The sequence below is a fragment of the Xiphophorus hellerii genome, chromosome 22 (assembly GCF_003331165.1).
Source record: "Xiphophorus hellerii strain 12219 chromosome 22, Xiphophorus_hellerii-4.1, whole genome shotgun sequence".
Classification (NCBI taxonomy): domain Eukaryota; kingdom Metazoa; phylum Chordata; class Actinopteri; order Cyprinodontiformes; family Poeciliidae; genus Xiphophorus; species Xiphophorus hellerii.
Genome location: NC_045693.1, coordinates 8,161,374 through 8,185,623, shown reverse-complemented (window position 1 = coordinate 8,185,623; position 24,250 = coordinate 8,161,374). Strand labels below are relative to the sequence as shown.

General features: G+C 36.8%; 1 protein-coding gene across 13 annotated transcripts in view; it reads left to right on the top strand.

The window, feature by feature from the left end:
- Nucleotides 1-24,250, top strand: part of ablim1a (actin binding LIM protein 1a) — a 52,906-nt gene that overhangs the window by 10,847 nt on the left and 17,809 nt on the right. For 12 of the 13 annotated variants that reach the window (XR_004337866.1, XR_004337867.1, XM_032553566.1 and 9 more), the window contains exons 2-4: nt 17,174-17,311; nt 19,802-19,985; nt 21,293-21,402. Coding sequence is in view for 11 of the 13 variants with exons in the window: in XM_032553566.1 (XP_032409457.1) it covers nt 17,174-17,311; nt 19,802-19,985; nt 21,293-21,402 (432 nt within the window). In the remaining 2 variants the exon portion in view is untranslated. Of the gene's footprint in view, nt 1-4,173; nt 4,440-17,173; nt 17,312-19,801; nt 19,986-21,292; nt 21,403-24,250 lie in introns of those variants that run through there. The other variant, XM_032553559.1, reaches the window with a different exon arrangement.

Sequence of the window (24,250 nt, the reverse complement as noted above, 5' to 3'; positions counted from 1 at the left end):
CCCATGTGCGAGGACAGGTCCTCTGGATGTTGCCCAGCAGACGTAGGCGACAGGGTGGCTTACATCAGGATTACAGCACTGGGCACCAGGACAAATCAAGATTTACAGATTTTACACATTCTCTGACTTCAAGCCAGACACAGCTGTATAACGGTCATTTTACTTTTGGCATGTTGTTTTTTGTATGTAAATAAAGGAAGCATCTTCTTTCTGTTTTAGGACTTAAATATTTGATTTGAAACATAAACTTTAAACAGCTTTTTATGCTCAGCATTATGCAAATAATGCACCTTCTACTGCAGACGTATGTAATAAGTAACAAAAAAATACAACCTGTAATATTTTGTTTACATCCGATTGTACAAATTTGGGCTTTTAGTTATTCATATCACTGTTATTTTTTTAAAAGTGGACCTATTATATCATATATAGCTGCAATGAGTTAGAAAAGTGAAAAATGCAGTCACAAGTGGGAATTTATTTTGGATCCTGGATTGAACATGGCAGAAAATACCCTTCTCAAAACAAATTTAAAAAATATCGAAAAGATGTTTCACTCTTGTTATACGTAAAAAAATACAAATAGAATTGCCTACAAGTGTTTTAAGTTACTTGCACTAGAAACTAGACATACTTTGTATGATTTTGTAATAAAAGAAGATCAAAATTATACATACAGGCTGAAATCTCAGCCTCTCACTAATATTTGTTCAAATGTCTCCTAGGAAGCTGCAGAAATCCATGCCACTTCTCAAATTTGATGTAAATCTGCTTTGTGCAGCACCAGTTCCTGTTTGAACACCCATTTGTTTCCAGGTTTTAAAGGTCTGAGTGTTGATTTCAGGTGAAGTTTAACGATTTGGAGGTATTCCACCTCCATGTCCTCCTTCATTATTCCATCCACTTTTTGGAATTCACTAGATCCAGAGAATTTAAAATGGACCCTCAGCATGATGGCACCACCACTGTGCTTGACAGTGGGAACAGCAGTATCTTTGTCTAATGTGAAAGTAAAACTTTTCTCCCAATGGTTTTGGGCTTCCCCATGTCTAGAGCTGCAGTTTTCAGTTGTGTTTGAAAGGGTTGATTTTGGAACAGATACCTTTTTCTTTGTAAGCACCCTTACTACCATTGGGAACATTATTTTCACTTTACACTAGACAGTGATTTGGTATTCCATCAATCGTCCAGCTACTAGCATACTCTGTGTTCTTTAATGTTGTAAGCAATTTCCTTTCTTCTGACTTGGTGTCAGATAGTTTATACTTGGACAATAGCAGAACAGCAACAACAATGGATCTGGAGTGAAAGAAAACTTTGTGAGAAGTGAAGCTGACTGCACATGGTTGCGTTCAAAGAGGTGATTCTGTTTGCAACCTTTTTTAAAATAACCGTGAGCTAGTGAACCGTTTGTCATTATCCAACGTCAAAGAATTTCCTCTGTGCTTTTCAAGAGTTCAGGAGTTCTTCCAAGTTGTTTCTCTTTTCCTTTTCTTATCAGCTTCTGTGTGTGAGAGAGTATATCTCTCCCATACATTCCAAGATCCTTAAATAATCAAGGCAGGGAATAACGGTGGAGCCTGTCCACACAAAGCACAGTTGTTACTCTACATGTGACCTCATGCATAGTAATGCCAGCTTACTCAGGAGTCGGAAGCCAAGACTCAAATTGTGTGGTTTTCCTTCACCGAAATGATCAAGTTATCACTGGAAAGGTCGTTAAGGAACAGTCAGACGTGAATCATTGACATGTAAAACACAACAGAAACCTTTCATCCAAGGATAATTGCTGCTCTTGGCAAACTCCTTGTAAGCACGAATGTCCTTCAGCTCGGATGAAGATTATTAAAAGAGGCAGGATGATAATGGGCCTCTTAAAGTAGACACAGTAACAAGATATCTTTGAGTTGCTGTTAGTGGCTGCAGTAGAAAACTCCCACTTTTTACTGAGCTTCTCATGGCTTTACGCACTCCTAAAACACCTCCCTGTCTTCATAATAAAAAAGGGTGGAGTGCAGAGAGAATTCACCACCAGGGACTGTATTTTTTTCCATTGACCTCACTGGCAAGTCTCAGTTGCTTTATGTCAACGTCTTGTGGAAACAAATGCACGCTGACGGGCAACCAGAAGATGGCACAGTTTTTCCCTTCACTGAATGAAACACCCAGCATGCATAATGAGATGCTGCCTCAGCAAATAAGGAGAAGGTAACTGCTGACAAACGCCTTCTCATTTTTTTAGACGCGGAGAAGTACAGATGAATCAGTAACCGCTTGGCCCATAATTGCTGCTGCTTGGGAATTTCTATTTTCCTAGTGGTGTTCACATAGAGTCGATTGTTAACAGGACAAGCTGTTTTCTCTCAAGAGAGCAAACCTTAACACATCACAGTCCGAATTTGCTGGACTCAGGCTAAGCCTTAGTGTTGAAGGAGATTAATCTTGGTAATTTTATGTAAAGAGACAAAAAGAGTCTCTTCTCTTATCAAAGGAAGAGATGAGGTAAGAGTTGGGATGTTCAGTGGACTCTGTTCCTGCTTTAATTGGATTTCCAAGGATCCACTGAAGATATTCACACAAAGCTCACGCCAGCAATCATGATAAGTCTAACCTGCAACCTTAGATGGCCACCTTTGCTCTCCAACGAACTGACTGGACAGCGAAGGACTGTAGCTGGCTTTAGTGTATGGTGATTCGCAGATCTGACAACAACTAAATTCATAAACTTTAGGTTCCATCAATGTAGTATTAAGCATTACCAGTTATCAATTCATTTTCTGAAGCATTTTAGTTTTAATTAGCCTCAGTGATTAAGTTGGTGTAGTTTTTATGTCCCTCCATTGATCCTTCTGTTGTCTTCCACTGAAACATGCATAAATAGACACTAGGAGGTGCTAGAGTGCCTGCCCTGTTTCCTGTGGACAAAAAAGTGCCCTTCTGAAATCTTTTATTTTATTAAAAAAAATTTAACAGTGTTCTCTGTCCTGTGTATCTATTTTAATGGACTTTTTTTTTGGCTTATTTACCAAAAACTAACCATTACATAGATACTTTTTTCTTTTTTCTTTTTTTTTTTTTTTACTGAATTTTACATCTTACAGCTAATTGTAATACGTTGTATTAGTCACTCCTTATATGAGATACCACTATCTTTTTTTAAGTTTTATTTTTTCCAAAGTAGGTTATGGATTGCTAACTTGCATGCAGATCAATGGCTAACATGGTGTTTAAAATTGTACAATTTAATTTTATAATGTAAGTATTATTTTTTTAATTCTGGTGCATGAATGGATATTATTTAAATTCTACATAACTTTACATTAAAATAAAACATAGAGAGAATGTAAATATTTCTAATAAAAAATTAAATATATTGTTAAGATAAAAAAATATTCACTTTATTATTGTATTTTATTATTATAAATTAATTTATTATTCTTAATTCACTTAATTTCCATTATAGAAAGTTTTCAGTAAAAATATATCTTTTATGAATGATAAATGTAAATATAAATATTCTTGTGTATAGGGCAATACATTTACCCTATCAACCAGTTTAAGTTGTCTGCTTATTTATTGGTATTTTCTACTTTAATATATTATTTACATTGTTTATTTTAAAAAATGATATTCAGTTTTATTGTTTATCTTCCCTTAACAAGCACAATGTTGTAAAAATGTCATTACTGTCACTATTTTTTTTTACTAATGCCATTTCTTCATTAACAGATAAAATCACATTATATAATAGCTTACTACAATAACAATATCTACATTTATGACACTTTTGCATTTTTAGTGTCTTCATAATGCTAAATGCCAATTGAAAATTCATAAACTGAACGTTTATGCAGAAGGTGTGATAAATTCATAACCATGCAGTCTAAAATGTTACTTTAGCCAATTAAAAAATTAAGAAAGCACAAATAGAAAAAAATAAAACAGAGACAATTTTCCTAGTTTATTTGGGCCCCAAAAAATAAAATTAAAAAACATATGGTTCCCCATCTTTTGAATTGATGTGTTTTGATTATTTGGGGTCACACAGCAGCAGCGGCCACTTTGTTGCAGCAATGAGGGCGAGTCTGACACAACAGAGGGGCTGGGAGAGAGGGAGCAGGAGGGGAGGAGTAGGGAAGAGTGGGAGGAGGAGAATAAGGAGGAGAGGTGGGAGAAAAGCAGGCAGTCAGGAGGCAAACCCCACGCTGTCGCTGTGTTTTCGGGAGGAGAGCTTGGAAGCGTCTACACTTCTCTTTCTGCCTCTCTCTCTGGTCCTCTGGAGTCTCGGCTCTTTTTTTCCTTATTTTATTTTTTTTTATAGCTCTTCGATCTTGACTATAAAAAGGTTCCTGCAGCTCCTGTGTTACTGCCAGCTGATGGTCAGAGAGTTTTCTGCTGCAGCTGTGCCTGGATTCAAATGGTCATGGTCAAAGAAAAAGGTACCTCTGTACATATATGTGTGTTTTTATGCCATTTGTTTTGCTTGTCATGCTTGGTGTTGATGTTGTCGGTGCTCACACAGATTTGCAGCACCATCTCTGACTTAACTGAGGTTGAACTTGATTGATTTCATCTGATTGTGCTGGATATTTTCGGTAACATGAATATGGGTTTCTTTGTAGAGGAAGGGGGACTGTATGTGCTTGAACCACTGATGATGACTATCATAACGTTACATGTAAAGCTTTAACACAGCAACATATTCCCTAAGAGTAGCTGACTTGAACATGCTACGCCCTTTTAGCTGCCTCTTGGCTTCGAGTCTGGCAGAGTCAGGCTTTATGTTAATGCATAATGGAACAAAGCATCTGAGGAGCTTCATGTTAACTGATGAGACCCTCAGAGCCATGATGCGATTGTTCCTGGTTTGGTCAGGTCCTCTTTGTATGGAATAAAACATTACGAGATGAAAAGTGGAGCACCAGTGTTGGGAGGCACACTGCGCAGAGCTACGAACCTGCACTCTCTGTCATCCTCTCGCTCTCGCTCTCTCTCTATAACTCTGTCTGCAGCCGTTGTCATGGTAACCCTCTAAAAGGTACACTCCATTGTTGTCATCCGTGGCCCCCATTCATGGTGTCCCGTTAAAAAAAAAAAACGATGATTGTTCCTGTCCATAAACCGAGGTCACCCAGCTGTGTGGGATGAATTAGGTGAAGTCAGGAGGGGCCATTGTTCAGAGTTGTTACACATCGCCTGCAGTTTACCAGGATGTGTGGTCCAGAGGTGGACTATTGTTGTCAGAATGACTCACAAGCAAGCAGCAATGTAGAGTATTTTTGTTGTGAAGAAATCTTGTGCTTAAAATGTTCCTAAATTGAAGTAGCGGAGACAGTTAGTTGCTTACCCTACTGGAAATTGATGGAAAAGTTATTAGATCACAATAAGAAGCGACTATACAAACAGGGATCTTATCCAATATATCCTTAAGTCTATTTGGATTTTGTGAAGGTTCTGACCTGTAGAAATATTTGCCCTAGATTCACAGAGAAGTTTTACAGTTATATTTTTAAAAAATACTTAAAAAAGCAACCCTTGAATTTTGAGTCTGGAAATGATCTAAATTTAAAAATGCGTAGGAACTCTGGATTCCGTCCAAATCTGAGTTTGTTTGCTGTATTTTTATGCTTCTTGTTTTGGTCCTAATTTTTGTGGATACATTTTGCTCAAAATACATAAAAGATACTGTAAAATGTATGAAAGCTCTCAAAGAATGGATGTTTGCCCCCACCAACATCATAAAATGGGGTTACAGATATTTTTGACAGATTTTATTGAGTAAGTCTGTTTATGCATCTGACCGCGCATTGGTGCCTGGAGGCGGCGTCCATCTCTGAATCTGGTCCCTTCATGTGGGTCCGACTGGCCACAAAGAAACGGCCCTTGCGGTTGAGCTCTGATGCTGGCAGAACTTCTGTAACCTCTGGATCCCACATGTTTCTTTTCCCAGACTTCCTCTGGACGTTTTTCATAGTTGTAAGCAGCCACTTTATCTGGACATTGTTGGGATTTGTTGATAGAAAGAGGTCTACATTTAGAGAGCTGTTCCTCTCTAAATGGTTGCCACGAGTACAACCAGCTCATAAAACGAGACAGTTGCACAGTATCAGGTAGATGAGAACAAAATGTGATTTTAGCAATAATTTGGGGGAAAAACTGTAAAGCTCAAGGATTCCTTTTTTATTTTGACAAAGCGATGAAAACTTTCACAAACAACAAACTATGTTTTGAAGAATTTGTGAACAGTGTATAAACTACTTTAATATATCAAGATTGACTATGGTTTCACTATAATTTGAGTGTAGTCCATACATTAATACTATAAATTGACATGATCATGTTCTGTAGTTAAAAAATGTATATTGATTTATTTATCCTACACTGTTCATCTTATCCAGCTTAAGTTTAATTAGCCTATGTTTTAGATTGTTAACCAAAAAAAAATGAGATCAAGTTCAGGCATCGAAAACTTTGAAATAGCCTTTATTATATTAGCAGCTAATAACGTAAATATAGGACAAATCCTTTACATCTTTTCTGTCCCTCTGTCAACATTTTTTGTTCTAGTGTAGTGAGTAATAAAACCTTTGGCACAAAACCTATTTAAAAAGTGATGGAGGCTTCTTCAGTGCTTTTGTAACTGCCGACTCAACAGTGTGATTTCACAAGACTAGACTAGAAATATTGTGATGTTATAATGTTATTACACCCCTGTGTCTAACCTATTATTAAACTCAAAAACTAATATCCTCCTCAAATTCTTTCATCATATTTTTACCCACAGATTTATTGTGCAAGACTCTGTACAACATTAAAATACTTTTTTCTTGACCCACACTCCACATATTCATTATGTGAAATTTTCTTTTTCAAGTGTAGCTGTCTCTTCTGATTTTTATTTTTGCAGACGACTGCAGACGACTGCAGTTGTGCCTCATCTTTGAAGCTTGCGTGTGCCTACACTCTGAAAAAGGAGCTAAACTCCTTTTCACAGGCAGCAGTGCAACACACACAGTGTTTGTACAGCTGGCACATAGCACCGGAATATACAGATGAGATAAATGTTCTGTCATAGAGAGTCTGAACCCAACAAGCTAAAAACAACAGGAGTCACATGAAAGAAATGCGTTCTGATCGCTTAGGATTCAGTTTTTTCTTGTACAAAAGGGTGTTCTCTACCACTGGACTTTTTATACTTACCATATATAAATTTGTACTCAACTGGGAAAATTAAAATTAATTCTCTATATTTTATATATAGTACGCTGTAAATAGTAATATTACTCCAGGGGACAACAGCAGGAGTTTGCTCAGAGTTTGATGAGATGTATATGTTATAATTTATATGAATCAACTCGTCCAAACTGGGATCAGAACCAAAATAAATTGGAGTTGGATATAATACTACATATCAGATAATAATATACAAGTTCATTTAAATATACTGTGTGAGATTTGAACATTTTGTGACTATTTACCACCATAATTCATGAAAACATTCAAAAGAAACAAGCGAAAAATACAAATGAAATGCATGTATGAAGGCACAAACTGGCAAATGGGACAAACTGACCCAAAGTTACTTGGGCATCTATTTATTTTGCTGAAAATGTTCAGATTGTGATAAACTAGATAAACAAAGTAAATGTTCAAATTGCATATTATTTAATATAATTTTGTAATATAATGTGAATATTTTATAGTTACTGGTTACCATTTTGATATATGGCAGATTTTGACTGCTGATCAAACCGAAGTAATTCTAAGTTCTGGTTTAATTTACCTGTTTGTCAACACTTACTCCCATTTCAAACCTAGTCCTTATGTGTTATTCACTTCCAACTTCTATTTTGTATCTATAAACAAATCGTTTCTTACTGATATATTTATAAAACCAAGGCCTAATCTTTTTTAGTTTAGAGATAAATGTTAATAAAAAGGCTTACATCTTATATAGATTATTTCTAGAATATAGACAATAACTTGAAATAGCCAACTTTGAACTGATGTGTGCACCAAATTTGGAAAAGTTAGAAGTAGCAAAGTGGCACAATGATCGGGACCCTCTGTTAGATATTATTTATTAACACCTTTCCTTGTATTAGGTTATAGAAATTTACTTCCAATGTTCAGTAAAATAAAAAAAGTCTTCCTGGTGGGGACAAATTGATAAATTAGTTGATACATAATTCCCTCTGATAGGAATTTCAATTTTATACCCCAGAAATGAAGAAAAGGTTTAACTGGTCTGAACTACAATGGGGTGAAATTACCTACACTCTAATGACTTCCTTCTAGTAGATATTATTTATTAGTCATGCAACCACATTTCCATACAGTAGATTGTGAGTAGAATATACAATTACTTTATATTGTCGTTGTCAAAGTGGGTACAAATTTTTTTTTTTATAAAACACTGCACAGGATACGTTGATGGGCAGCAGTTCATACCTGAAAAAGTCAGGTGTGAAATGTCCAAAACTTCATGTGATTTTACTATTTTCATACTATTTCTTTTTTTTAAATTAATCTTTTATTTGGAAAGGCAAGTTACAATTACTTTGGACAATCCAGCTTCCACCAATGGAAGTATGAGAAGGAATAACATAAGCCAATCCAGGGTTTTTGTATAGTAACCAAACATCCATAAGAGAAGAGTGAGTGGGGGGAAGGAGTGGGTCTGGTCTGATCTTTCTTATGTTAGAGGAAAAACACAGTCAAGAGCATAAGTTTGCCATAAGCCTGAACCAGGGTACAATACACAGCACAACAGTATTTGCATGTGATAGACATATTTAGTCCACAGGGATTACTGGTTTTACATAATTTGTCCATTTAGACCAAATCCTGAGGAATGATTCCTTTCGACCTTCAACAGAAAAAGATAACTTCTCTAAACTGTAAATGTCCTGTACAATATTGACCCAGTCCTCAACTGCAGGTGCTTCAGGCTTTAACCATTTTCTAGTGATTGTCTTTTTGCTTGCTGCCAAGAGCAATAACAGCAGTTTTTTTTTTTATCTTTGAGAGTCCAGTTATCAAATGAAATGTTTCTTAAGTATAGAGATTCACATTTATATGGAAATTTTCAGTAAAGATGTTATTTAGGTGGGAACACATTTGCTCCCAAAAAACTTTAATCACCGGACAGCCCCAGAAGATGTGATGATGATTTGCCCCGTTTGTTCCACAGAGTCTCCAACATGCGTCTCTGCTGCCCCGATGTTTTTTCTGAACTGGAGTTACAAAATATCGAACTGTCTCCATGTATTGGAGCTCAAGGTCATCCAGTGTAATTTGTTAACCTGTTCCCAGACTTCAGTTGAGATAGATACATTTCTTTCTTTTACCCACTTGTTTCTTATGTAGTTTGTGTCACCTTGCTTAGAGGATAGAATACCATTGTACAGTATGGAAACAAGTTTCTTGCATGAACCTGACTTCAGCAAGGACAAAAACACATTAAACAGTCTTGGTTTGGCTGTTTCCCAATTGCCACATACTGTATATTTTTGATTGAAATAGGCCCTAACGTGTAGATATCTAAAGAAGTCATTCCCTCGCCAACCCATTAGATCTCTGAAGTTCCTCAAAACTCTGAAACACGGGTAAATCCTCTAAATCTCCCATCAATCTTGTTTGGTTTAAAAGCTGAATCAAAGGCACACCATCTGAGTATTTTTATCTGGTTACCTAATTTACAAATTTTAATAACCTTTCTCCAAGAATCCAGCATTGTGTGTAGCATTGACTCATGTGGTATACTCAGCCACTCTTATAAATCCTTGTCCATTAATACTGATATTAAAGGTATTCCTTCCACTGTTGTTCCTTCCAAATCTTTCCACCTTGCATTGTAAGATGGAGAACATAGACAGAACACTGGTCAGAACACTGAGCTGCATGGTAATAGACCTGTAGATTGGGAAGACCCAGTCCAATTTCTCTTTCTTTAACTGCAGCATTCTATACCTCACCCTTGCCTTTTTTCCTGCCAAATATACTGAGATATTAATCTTTCCCACTCTATGAAATGCCTTTCTGATAACAGGATAGGTAAACATTGCAATAGATACAGGAACCGTGGGAGAATGTTTATTCTGACCGACTCCACGCTGAAGTATAAATTTGAGATTTCAGATTTGAAATTAGGGGCCCATAGTTGACATCAAAAATCCTGGAAAAATCCTTGGACAATGTGACCCCTAAATATTTTATGGATTCTGCTTCCCAGTTCCAATTGTACAGGCTCCTAATATTGTTCTGTGGGTTATAGTTTATCATTATATTTTTATACTATTTCTTAAAGACATATAGCCACATTTGCTTACAGCAGAGACTAGTAAATAAATTTTAGCTGTAAATTGGTGCATGGTTAGTGACCTGTCCCATTGCAGATAGTTCTATTTTGCTCTTGAAAAAGTTGGGACTGAAATAACCAACATTGCAGAGGTACAAAGGAGCAAAACTGCCAATTGTGCAAGTCAACAAACAGCTTTTCACTTAGCTGGTCACAGGAAATACAACCAGACTATGGGGCCAATACAGGCTATTAAAGAGCCAAGGCCTTTATCAGCTTCTCTTTAATCACGACTTCTGCAGTTCATGAAGCTGCTATTGTCTCCTCTCAGATAAATAGCTATAACGGAAGTCTTTCTCTCTGTTCAACAGTAAATTATTATGATTGTGTACCTGCTAGTGGCTAAAATTCTGCACTGTTGTGCTCAACCATAGAAAGCAGGTCATTATTCAAAGCTAAGGTCCCAGAGGATTACTTATTAAGTGTTAGGGGGGGGATCTGCTGGAGGCTGATAGGGTCCCCGCTCCTCCTCCTACAGTTTCTGCCCAGTGTTTGAAGTGCTTTGTCTGGGATGTTGGTGGCAGGGCAGAAAGAAGAAGAGCCTTACATATTCATGGAGGGGGAGGAGTTAAGAGCTCCTTTTCAAATGTGGGTGATAAAAGGCTCCACCGTCCCTTTTAACCCCCCCAAACACATCCATATACCCATGCTTGAAGAAATATTAATTGGATATCATGGTGGGATTTATTTGTGCCTCTTTGATGCTCGTCTTAGCGAAGACTCCATCTGGAATATTCCATCTGAGTGTTTAAACTGGATGATTATAGGGGTAAAAACTCTGTTTGCCTCTGCTTTATTACCTATGAAGTGGACACAGCTACCAAAATTATTGGCTGGGGCAAAAGGAGTGGAGACGATTGCCTGTATCCCTCTAATTGTGTATTTGTTTTGGTCACAAATTCCCAAAAACCATCAAGCGCACACTGACTGACATACATTTGGAAACTCTTATGTCTGCAATTTCAACAGTAACAAAGGAAAAGAGCAATTGAATATTTTATGAAGTCTTCTTATTTTTATGCCTTTTTGTTTTATGGAATTCCCCTTCTCCCGGTGCATTTTCCCAACTCCCTGCTTTTGCATTCCTCTGGACTCATGGCAGGAAATGAAGGCAACAAATTTTGAAGCCTCTTCAGCAAGTCCTGCGCTCTTGTGTCAATAGCCACAATCCACTGGGCTGTACAATTGGAATCGGGGTACTTGTTTCATAAAAATATACTGTCCTGAGGGGATTCAACACTTTCAGGCATCATCTGCAGTATTTATTACTGCCAACGCAGCGAGGCTCTGGTTAAATGGGTTGGGGGGCTGGGTTTTTGAGGGGGCAGCCCTCTTTCTCTGGGCCCGTGTTAGTTATTGTTCCCTCAGTCAGCGGGATGGTTCTCTGGGTATTCATTGTGCGTTCATCCTCAGATTTGTCACTTTATCCAGTGTCGATGAAGCAGGACAGATAACTCTGTCAGCAGAGCCAACACATGCAGACCAGAAACAGGAATGTGAGCCGTGAAAATCTTACAGTTCCTTACTCCAGTAATTCACTTTGTGCTGAGGTTGCCTAATGTGCTTCTTCCTAACTTATTCATACTGTTATATCATATAAATTTGAGCAAATAAAGCACTACTTTGCCTGTATCACAAGAACCACTAGAGATCTACTAATGGATTCATTCTAAATCCATATTTTAAAACATATTTCCTCAAATTTATGGCCTTGTAGTGTAATAAGAGCAACAAAAGCTCATAGAGAATCATTAATAAATGAATTTGATTTTTATATGGTGAAATTTCTGTTCTCTGAGAAAGTTTAACAATACGTTTCATGGATATGCAACATTTAAAATAAATGAAAAATAATCTCTGCCATATGTTTTAATGTTTATCTGTAGCTTGAAAAGCACAGATTTAATTTAAAATCCTCATTAAATAGGATCCCAACATTTGTCTTGGATTCTCATCAACCTGTTATGATGTCAGCTCCTTTTTTCTTGTCCATGCAGAAATGCTTTAAATAGAGAGAACCAAAAAAAAAAAAAATCAACACTGCCCTAGATTTTTACAACACCGGATAAATAATAGCATTACATGAAAGGTTTGACTCACCAGCTAAGTGGTTCTTGCAAAAGAAAAGACTTTTCACCATAAAACCTCTAAATGGCATTCAGTGCATGACAAGGTAGAAAAAACAGTCAATTACCCAACTGTTAGAAGGAAAATGGACATCTTATTGCTTGATTCATAAGATCAAAGCTAGAAGGAGAAGGGAAATGAGTCTACTGAAAATAAATGTGACTTACAGGCAGTTATATGTTTTCGTAATTACAATAATGTCAAATGTTTTGACATAATTAGTGCTAAAAGAAAGCAAGACAGCTATTTAACTAGATATCTAACCCACTCACTTGTCCTCTTCAGCCCTCTTCTTCACATATTTGCTTTCAGTGGACTAGAGAAGTTTCTAGAAAATTACTTAAAATAATCAGTTTTCAAAGTTGCATGAACCCCAATGTCACAGTTCCTGATTATTTCACCTCATTGTCCTTTTGCAGTTTCAGTCTTTGTATTATCTACTGCAGGATGTTTTGTACATTTTTTCATACTAACCAAGTGAACGTCTACTACCTGATTTAACAATGGTTAAAAAGTAAATTTTTTACATCATACTCACAGTCTACTGCAAGGAAATATGGTTATATGACTGATAAATGACATCTAGCAACATTTGCAATTTAGGTCCTTCGATACCCAAACTTTACAGGTATGATAGGTTCCATCCTTGACTAGATGTTTAATTCTAGCCATGCACCAATTTCAGTTGTAAAGGAATAAGTTTATCTAGCAAAACCAAAACAAACAAAAAGGCTAGCAGGAGGTTTTCATAGCATTTCTTTGGTTAAATGTTTTAAGTATGGACATGAAATGGACAAATTGGTAAAAATTTGGGTGTACTATTGGTCAAAGGGGTAAATTGATTGATTTGTGGTTAATACAAAATGTCTTGAGGCACAATGCTCTTTTTCATACTGTACAAAACTCCAAAAAAGATTAAACGGTGAAGGGGTAAAATGACCAGCACACCCATTGAGAAATTTAGCACGTTATTTTTACTGTTTTAAAAGATAAATGCAAATTTTGATATCGCTTCAATCTCCAGTTTCTTCAGTGGGCAGGCACTGGAAAAGCATGTTTGAGGCTTAATAATAAGAAAAGTAGACTCAGAGAGGCAGAAGATGTTATTTGTTGATCCAATTATACCAATTACGGCTGTGCATGCTGTGCTTTCATGACATTCAGCATTTCCTGTTTTTTACCAATAATACATGTGGGAAGGATTAAATATTTCTGCTTGAATCATAACTGCTTGACATTTATAACACTAAGCGGTCAATCAAAACTGTTAATGAATCATTTTTAATAATTTGTGGAGATTTATGAAGGAATTAAATTTCTTCATTGTATATAATCAAGAAATTGATGGAATTGATCAATTTTTTGTTATTGTGCCAGTGGGAGGTAAAAATATAGTTTAAATGTGACCTATCATGCTGCCTTGAACCGGTTAGGATAGGTTTATGGACGACACAAAACATGTTTATTAAATTTTTTACACCAAATTATTCTTAGATAATGATATTTATTCTGGTCAGTTCTGCCTATTTTGAGCTCCTTTCAGAATGAGCTGTTTTAGCTCATTTGTCACTTCAAATCCAAATAAACTGCTTCTGGCCACACACCCCCAGACTCAACATTTATACTCACACAAGAAAATAACTGCAAACAGAGGCGTAATTATACAAGCATACAGCCTTGAAAAGCAGAAGTGGAGCCTCCTTTTCTGGAAGATGTAGGAACTTGTTTTAAGTAAATGATTTTTTAATATTGATGAAAAAGTATTAGTTATATTGGCAGATTATTTTACTTATAACATGTGAAAAATGTGTTGCTCTAAGTGGAATCATCTGCCAATGGAATAAGTAGTTTTTCATCAATTTTAAGGAATTATTTACTTAAAATAAGCTCAGATATCTTCCTGAAGAGTTGCTTGTAAGTTAGTTTTGCCTTATTTCAAGTTTACTAAAATCTTTGCACTAGAAACTAGACAAAAATTACCTGGTAAGATTTTGTGTTTTTGCAGTTGAGCAAGTGGTTTCTGGATAGTAAGTCAAGAGCCAAACTCTTGTCTTTTCCAACAGCCATTGTATAGTAGTAAAATATGCAGGAACTCTGCTGGGGTTGCTAGGTAACGTGGCTATTCATTGTGACTTAACGCCTTGTTTTCTAGACACCAAAAAGCATTAACTTATTGTCAAAAAAAACCCTAGATTGTTTTTTTTTAAGTTCTTGGGCTGTTTTTAGAAGCAGTTGAGACCCAATTGGTAGAATAAAAACATGTAAAATGCTTATTTTACATAATAGGTCCCCTTTAAACAAACAAAAAAAGGTCAAGTTTGATTATAAAGAAAGTGACCTGTAGATTGGGTCTATAAATGGTTAGATTAGATATTTTTCCACAGTGCAGTCACCCAGATGGTCTGTGCTTTGTTCACGGAGGTGCGATGTGACACACAGAGCTGCAGACACTCGATTCAGTGTCACAGCAGTTTGGTTCACCCAGAGATGACTCATTGTCCTGCTGAGTGTAATCACATCAGAGACACCAGAGAGACAGGTCCTCCCCACTGTAACCTGCCTTCCTTCTCGTCTCCCTCCTGAGGATTTGTCTTCTTCTTTCTCAGTTTTTCATTATCTCACAACTGCTCTCATTCCTAATTGTGAATAGATTACTCTCGCAACTGTAATTTTGCCTGTAAGAATTTACTTGCAACTTTTTAGCAGTGAGTTATTTCACTGCAATCAAACCAGGAAGCCACTGCAGCTGTAAAGGTGGGATGCAGGCTGAGGCGAGGCCTGGCAATCAGTGATCCAGGGTAATGTCTTCCTTTGGTTAAACCATCGATTGTTCATGATGCTATTTCTGTCCTTCTACTGGTGTCTTATTTTAGCCTTTCAGATTAATGATTCACTGCAGAGCGGAAAGAGCAAAGATCCTTTGATGTGTGTTTTCATGTTGCAAGCCTCTGTTGGTGTGTTGTCAGCTTTGAAATATACAGTAAAGATAGAAAATGAGAGGATGAGTGAAAGAAGATGCCTAGTTAAATGACTTTGAAAATGAAATAATCTGCTGGTTTCAGGCCACTGATATGCTTTGTGCAGTGCGGCACTGCAGCAGGAGTTGCATACTGTAGAGGGGGATTAGTGCCTGTCTGTGTCAGGGACCACCAAACTTTTTATGGGGTGGGACCACAGGCTAACATACCACTGATATAAAGAAAATAGGCTACTGGTACTGTCTGTGAATATGAATCAATCTGATAATAGCAAGTCTGTGTAAAAAGACTATAATGATGTCAATACTGGAACCTCTTATTTAATTCCATATTATGAAAGCAGAGAAGCATAAAAAATGCTTCATATTAGTTGGTTTAGTAAACCTTTGACTTGCTAATACAGATGTAATCCCATTTTCTTGCAGATTGCTAAAATGCCACAAAGATATAATGCAAACCAGTGTTTTATTTTTTCATTTTAGTTATCTCCCTGCTTATTCTCACCTCCCTTTTAGCCTTGCCTTATTTTCTTGCTGTACAAATGCCAAGCAAAGAATCTTAAATCTGGATTTTCTCCTTTAAAAACAAAAGAAGATATAAGAACAGTTTTTTTCTAGCTTTCCTGCCATGAGCGGTCATTCATTATTTATGTAAGGAGCAGATGTGATGTCATGCTGCATGAGTTTGAGAGGAGTTGCTGGGAAACAGGGTTTCTATGATATTTTAAAACAAAGACAACATGATTATGGATTTGATTAAAAAAAAAACAAATCTGTCTGAAAATGCTGTGTTTTCAGTTAGTTCAGTTAGGATAGCAGAAGTATTTAGGTTTATTCACTGGGAGAATAAACATAAATCTCAGAAACATCAGAGGTTTCTTCCCTCTGAGATTTCTGAAAGATTTTCCAAACATTTTCAGATTAAGAAAATGATCCTGGATAAAGAAGAAGTTGATGGATGAATGGAACTGGCTCCATATGAGTTTGAACACATAAAACAGAGATTAATCATTACTTTGCAAGAATATAATAGCACCAAAAAAGTTAGCAAATCCCACTGGTTTTCTCAAATTAAAAGCAGCTTTTTTCTTGCAGTTTCCTTTACTTTCTGTCTGTTGTCATCTTCCTTTTTGTTATCTTATGCTTTCATATAATCTGTCAAAATCTAGATTATACTCAGTTTCTTGATGCTGCCTATGTTTCTGTCACAAGTTGCAGGTTTTACTTAGAATCATATTTAATTACAGCATTCGCTCTTGTTTTAACTTTTTGTGCTGAGCTTTGTTTCTGCTCTCAGCACTGTACACCTTTTTATTCTCAATTATCTGAGATGCTTGCTCTTTAAAAACATGGGAAGCTAATCATGAATGGTAATGGGTCATAAATATAATTGATGCTTTCCTTTGAGGGTGAAAGTACTTTAATTTAAATAGTGGAAACGACTTTATCAATACCTTTTTACAGCATCATTTCCAAAGCCTTTCTCTCCTTTGCAATTTGACACGTTGTCCTCCGCTGATCAAGACACTCTATATTTGGGTTGTCTCTAGAGAGTCTGTCTGGCCAGAAACCCAGAGTTGCTCTGTCCCACTCACTTTTTTTTTTTTTTACTCTGACAGGCTCTTAGAAGTTGGATTCAGTTCCTTCTCAGATGAACAAGGTCATATTAACCGAGCCAGTAGTAACGCTTATTTTTCCATCTGCTGCAGTGTCTCATACCCAGGACACACACCACCACTCCAGCGAGAAGCCCCTGATTCAGTGCTACAAGTGCGGGGAGCCATGTAAGGGTGAGGTCCTCCGGGTGCAGAACAAACACTTTCACCTGAAGTGTTTCACCTGTAAAGGTAAAAAAAATAACATTTTGTAACGGGAAGCTATTATCACTAATGTACTGATTTAAGTAACTAATATTTAATTTTTTATGTGTTCATTTGATGTTGCTTGTAAGATTGTCTCAGCCTTAATTCAGATTTGAGAAACCTAATATTCCTGATGATGGATGAACATGTTGTCTCTCTACAATTCAAGAAATGAAACAGCTTGGACTTTTTTTTAAATATATAAATAAAACTGTGGGAGTTGTGTGAAAATTTGTAGCTGAAGTGCCAATAGTAGATACTGACTACTCATGTAGCAGACATATATTTTATATAATTATATGGAGTACAAAGTTAATGGTAAGATGTGTAAAGAATGTTGCTACAAGTAAAATATGTATTTGTTTACATTCCTGTAACAGTCACAGTTGTATTAGGATAAGCAGAATGGGACAGGATAAGAATCCCTACAGTTCTTTGGGAAACTACTACATATTCCTTGAACTCTTCCATACTTTGTAATGTTACAACACAGATAATGATGTAATTTATTTGTATTTGATATGGAAAAAAAACTTAGTATAAGTATGAATTACAAAGAAATAGATAATTCAAACTTTACATTTTTTTTTTTGTAAATGGTGTGCATTTGATAAACTTCTGCCCCAGACTCAAATTGGGTCTGGGGCAAGTCTTTTGCAGACTCTAAGAAATGTTCTCTTGTTTTTAGCTCCATTCATCTTCCTATCAACTCTAACCAGCCTTCCCGTACTTGATAAAGAAAAGCATTCCCACGGCATGATACTTTCACCACTCTGGTATCCTCAGGGTGATGTGGAGTCTTAAATATATTCCACACTATTCAAATTATTAGAAAGTTTATAGATGATACATGAGAAAATGTGAAAGAGGTCATGTGTTATGAATACTTTCACTGCACTGTAAATTGTAACTTTGTAGCATTCTATAATAAGGTTAAATGAGGTATCTTCACTTTTTACATCTAATTAAGATGCCATCCAAACTTCAACATGTAATCATTATTATCCACATGGATTCAGCCCTGTTACTGCATGCCTTTGGCATTCTGGCACATGCATAATGCAGGCTCACTTTGCTAATCAGGCAGCCCTATTTTGACCTGAACTATCCCTGTTGAACCTTTATTGTTAATCGGTGACTTAAACACTGTTATAGAGTTAGCTTAGCTCACCATGGGCTCAGAATAACATTGTCCAACGATGAGATTAGTGCTAATTCTGTCTTTTGGTCGGGGTTAATGATTCTCAAAGGGGACAAGAGAATAGCTTTAATGGGCACTGTCTTAGTCCTAGTTTTAACTTTATTCTCTGTTGCCCGACAAATCTATAGGATGAAGCTGAAGCCACGTCATTTTAGAAATAAACCAAACATGACATCTTTGATTTCTTTCTCTTACTACATTTGACACACAAATTCAAGTTTCCCCTAAATCTTTTTCAGTGGAATTTCATGAATCCGTCTTATTGAGTTTACTATTTCTGTAGTGGTATGAGACTTATGAAAAGTGGAAACAGCCGGAGCTCAAAGTCTGAAGCCACCACGTCTCTGGCGCTGGTTTTCTTTTGGACTCAGTTATGTCAGTAATCTCATCATCTCTGGACTCTAATGCAATTAAAGATGATTCCTTTCGTCACCCTCTCCATTCATCCTCAGGACTTAGTGTTGTCCGTTTACGTAAGAATGATATTTAACATTAAGCGGTCCACAAAGGTTTTAAAATTACAGGTCTATAAATGAAGCACATGGGTCATGATGGAAGCTTTTGTTGAATCTTCACAAATTTTCTGGCCAATAGAAAACTACTTGTTAAAAGTTTATTAAAAACTGAAAAGCCTTTATCAGCCACCAAAACCAAACCCGACTAAAGTTGTAACTAAATGTGTAAGTTGTGGTGAAATTTATTTTACCTCTAGATCTTCAAATGCTTATAATAAACTGTTTTGAAATTTTATTTAATTGCTTGAATTCAACATTTTCCTTCATTAAATGATTAGATCAGGGCAGATAAGTTACTTATTTTTACAAAGTTGGAGCTGAATTCAAGATCACATCACATTTCTCATTCTTTGTCATCCTTCACATAACATCTCTAGTTATTTCAGTCTTTCATGTTTGTGCAGACTACAAGGTTACATTTGAATTGAAGGAAACTTGTTGGAGACTGAAGATTTGGCACATTATTCAAAACCAGTTATCAGCAAAACAAATCAACGTGGCTTTCCTGAGCTAAATTATTAGTTCATTTTGTTTTAGTTGTGCCCTTATAATCAAAGGATTGAACACTTTTATGTTTTGCTTCCCACTGCAATACAGAAAGCAGTTAGATGTATTTTCCTGTGACCTTTTAGTCAGCAGCTATTTCACACACTGGGTGAGCCTCTCAACAAAGCCACCGGTGCGTGGAGAGGTTGGGTGACTTTAATGAGAGATATTGGCAAAGGACTAAATGAGAACAAATGTATGTGTCATGTACAGTGTGCGGCTGTGACCTCGCCCAGGGGGGCTTCTTCATGAAGAATGGGGAATATCTGTGCATGCTCGACTACCAACGCATGCACGGCACCCGCTGCAACGGGTGCGGGGACTTTGTCGAGGGAGAAGTCGTCACCGCCCTGGGCAAAACTTATCATCCTTCCTGCTTCGTCTGCACCATATGCAAGTAAGGCGTCTGCTAAAGCCATGACTTGAATATCTCTGCAAACGTAACGTGGATTTCAGAAACATTTCATATAGATTCCAGTTCAGTGAGAATCACATCATGCACAGCAGGGGCGTGTCTAGATTATTATTGTTTTTTTATTAAGGGGCCAGACAAGGGTGGCACGCTAAAATTTTAATTTCATCTAAATACACTGCAGACTTACAATGAACAGTGGAAGAAAACTTGAATAACATAACCATGTATTTACCCAAACAAAACGCATGAATCTGTTTAGCGGGCTTATTTTCTTGTCACATGATTAGCCTGTTTAGCTTAGCATAGCTTAGCTAAACAGAAGAGTATACAACTCTTTTTTTTAACGCCGTTGTGCTAGCTCTATTAAACTTATCAACTTAATGTCAAAATTACTGAACTGTTATCGATTACAAATTGCTGGTTAATTATCCCCTTTTCTCCTTTATGAAGATTTTTTTTCGTTTGTTTTTTGCAGTATGGAGGCTGCTTTTTATTTTTCTTATTAAACGTCATATACATCAACCTGCTAATGGGATTAGGCACAGAAATTAGTGACTTGCCTATTATCTCCTGGATTTTTATGTAAATGTAAAATAATATGTAATGTCGCATATTAAAAAAAATCAACAAAAAATCATTTCTGTCATCTACTGACAGTGTAGACGAAACGCTGATCTGTACACAGTATTTAATTGTTTATATTGTACTTTATTTCAAACAAATAACATTACGTAGAAAGATCTTCAGCACAATAAGTATTATCAGATTAATCTATAGAAAAAAAATAAACAGAGGAATAATGTCATATAAATAATATAAAATAACCACAAACAGGTTTTCCGATCTATAAACTAAAGATAAAGTCAAGTAAGTTCAATAAATTTCTACATAAATGAATAAAATAAAAATAATGCGCACCTTTTAGTCAATGAAAACATTTATTCAATGCACAGTACAAACTAATTGGCAGCTGTGGTGGGTGTGGTCAGGCAGGGTGACCAATCAGATTTCAAGGATAGCCGGTGACCACGCCCATGATGCACAGACTGATTTGTTGTGATGAACTAAAATGAGACTAGTGGGAATCCCAGTTGACAGCGTGCAGCAGCATGCCATGTGTCGTTTCTGTACGTTGTCTGACTGAATGTCCTACTCAGGCGCTCAGTGTTGACACACATCTTCATCAGAGAGCCCTGTCATCTTCAGCCCTGTAACCCATTACTAATAAGCTGTAACACTTGCCACGGGGCGACAACACCATGTTGTTTCTTTGACTTGATGTCTGACAGACGACCGTTCCCGGCCGGAGACAGGGTGACCTTCAACGGGAAGGACTGCCTGTGTCAGTACTGCGTCGAGCCCATGTCTCCTGGACCGAAGGACATCCTGGGCTCCAGCAGTAAGTAGCTATTGTTTTGCTTTATGAAAATACAGGAAGGAAATTATCTTGGCAAAAGCTCATGTTTGGTTTCACTTGAGGCTGGAAAGCGTGGAGTAACTAGTATGTTGCACCATGACTTTTAATGTAGCTGTTTACCAGTCTTTTTAACGGCTTTTCAGGCTGTTACGAATTATTTACATGTCAAAATCATGTAAATATTACATTTTGTTAAGGTAGTGGTAGGTCTTTATGAAGTTAAAGAAAAATGATATGGGTTTTCCCAATTTTAGCAACCATTGGTAAAGACTTTGGTAAAAAACTAAATGAACAAACATAAAACACAACAAATGGTAAGACAATTTCTATATTTCAGACGCCTTAATCTCAAGTATTCAATCGTATAGTTGACTGCAGATGTAGAGGTGTTATTTTTCTGGAAGGTGAACCTTCACTCTAGTGTCTATTCTTTTCCTGGCTCTAACAGTGTTTCTTCTGAAATTTCCCCACAATAACCTTCCTGCAGAAAAAAAAGCATCCCAAAGCATGATGCAGCCACCACCATTTGTCGCAGTGGTGATATTGTACTCTGAGTGAAACGTAGTTTTAGTTTTCTGCCAGGCATAATGTTTTACACAAAGTCAAACAGTTAATTTATGGACTCATCTGACTAGAGCACCTGCTTCCACATGTCTACTGTCTCCTTCATGGCCTGTGGTAAACTGCAAATAGGACTTCTTATGGTTCCTATTTTTTAAGCAATCGGCAATCACGATTAATCACAATTTATTCCTGACCAAATTTCTTCCTGGAAGACGATGGTTCCCCACTTTCCTTCCATTTTTGATAATGCATTGAATAGATCTCAACCCAGTTTTAGTCTGTATTGCAATCTCTTTAGATGTTTTCTCTGATGAATGCCAATGATTTCACCCTTCTTAGACAGACTAACATCTTCTCCACAGTCAGCATGTTTTTTTTTTTACAAAGCTGTTTAAGAAGTGAGTTACTCTTTATCAGTAAGGGTTCAATAAGTTGTTGCCAGCTGTAAGATGACATATAGTAATTACCTAACAGAGAGAGAATCACAAAATGTGGAACAGTTTAAAGGGCATCAATATTTTGAGAGGCAATACAAATACAAGGGAGCGTGAAATGATTACAATTTTTAATCACAATTAACCACAGGACTTCATGCAATTAAAAGGGATTAACCCGCATTCATTCACAAATTAAAAAGACGTTTTAGGAAGTTGAGGATTTTGTCCACACAAATATGATTAAAGTATTCGTAATCTCTAATTAGATGTCCAGATGGTTTTGGAATAATTGCTATTGGTTGTTTGCTGTGTTCATTATCATAGGAATAAAAATTAAAACCCATCTGATGAAGTCATAACGTTCCCTTTTTTTCAATACTTCCTACAGTAAAAAACCCACATATTTTTGTCTATTTATAAAAAAAATAAAAAGAGTAAAACATACAAGGAAGTGAATACTTTGTATAGTCACTGTAGACAACTTTCTTGAAAGTTTAAAATGGTGGAATTTTAGCAACAATCTGCAGTCATAAGCTGCTTATTCAGGCAATAAAAGACCAACTAAAGCCAAATGTTAAACAGATGTAAAGGAATCTTTTCCAATCCACATAATATCCCAGAAAGTCTCCAGTAAATCCAAAGGAATGAGAGGAATGACAGAGGTCCACCTTTTGAAGGGGATCCTCCAGCTCTCTCTCTGCACAGCTCTTCTTTGTGTATAACACGAAGACAGGCATTGCTAAATAATTCATACCCATGCATTTCCTTCCCTCTGGAGCAGGGAACGCGTTGCCCTGAAATACCCCTCCTCTTCCAGCTTCTCCCTCCTGCTCGCCTCTCCCACCCCTGCTGGTCTCTCTGCTTGCGTTTGAAGAGCTTTTAGACAAGGTCACCTATAAATAAGGCATGCTGATTCTACTCGCGTCATCATCACAGCCTTGTTATGCCTTACAAAGTTATCCTCCTCTGTGCTTACAGTTGGCTCTGAGTTGTTCTATTTATTAAAGAAGAGATGGCAACCAACATTTTGCACTTGCACTGCCTCAAGAACCTACTTGGATATGGATGAAGCTTTCAGTCCTGAGTGTTGATAAGAAGGGGCAACTGTCAGACTGCTGCTAATTGCACTCTATCACCATCTAATGTCTCGGGTCAGAATTGACATGCTTGATAAATTTTTCAGCTCATGGAGCCGTGCTTTTACTTGAATCCAAACTTTTGTTTCTGGCACTGTCAATTTATTTTATAATTCAACCAAAATATTGCTCACTTAGTTAGAATATAGTCAATTTTTAAAACTTACAGAATATACAGAGTTATCACACAGAATTATATATTTTAAGTGTTTTGATAAATATAGCTAAATAAAAACTGAAATTCAGCAACACAGAAATTAAGCCAATTTCCTAGCCTAAAACTCACAGTGATACCGTCTTTATTAAAGCACATTTTTTTTACGTTTGGCATCATGTGCGGGTGCCAAGTCCTGCTGGGGAATGATATCAGCATTTCCGTTGTCAGTAAAAGTGAAAGTTTTGTAGTAGATGGCCACATTGACTTTGGAGTTTATAAAACACTGTAGACCAACACCAGGAGATGACTTTACTCCCTAAATCACCACTAATTTGTTGAGCAAGGAGGTGGTTTTCCTTCCAGCCGACTTTCCATTAACCTGCTTGGATTCAGCGTTTAGTGAACAACCAGTGACCCTTTGGTGCCTTAACCTCCTTGTGGAGGGTGACTGCCTATGGGGCACCTGTCAAGTCAGCAGTCTTTTTTATGACTTCCATGGGCATAAGACGTATGGATAAGAAAAAGTATTTCATTTG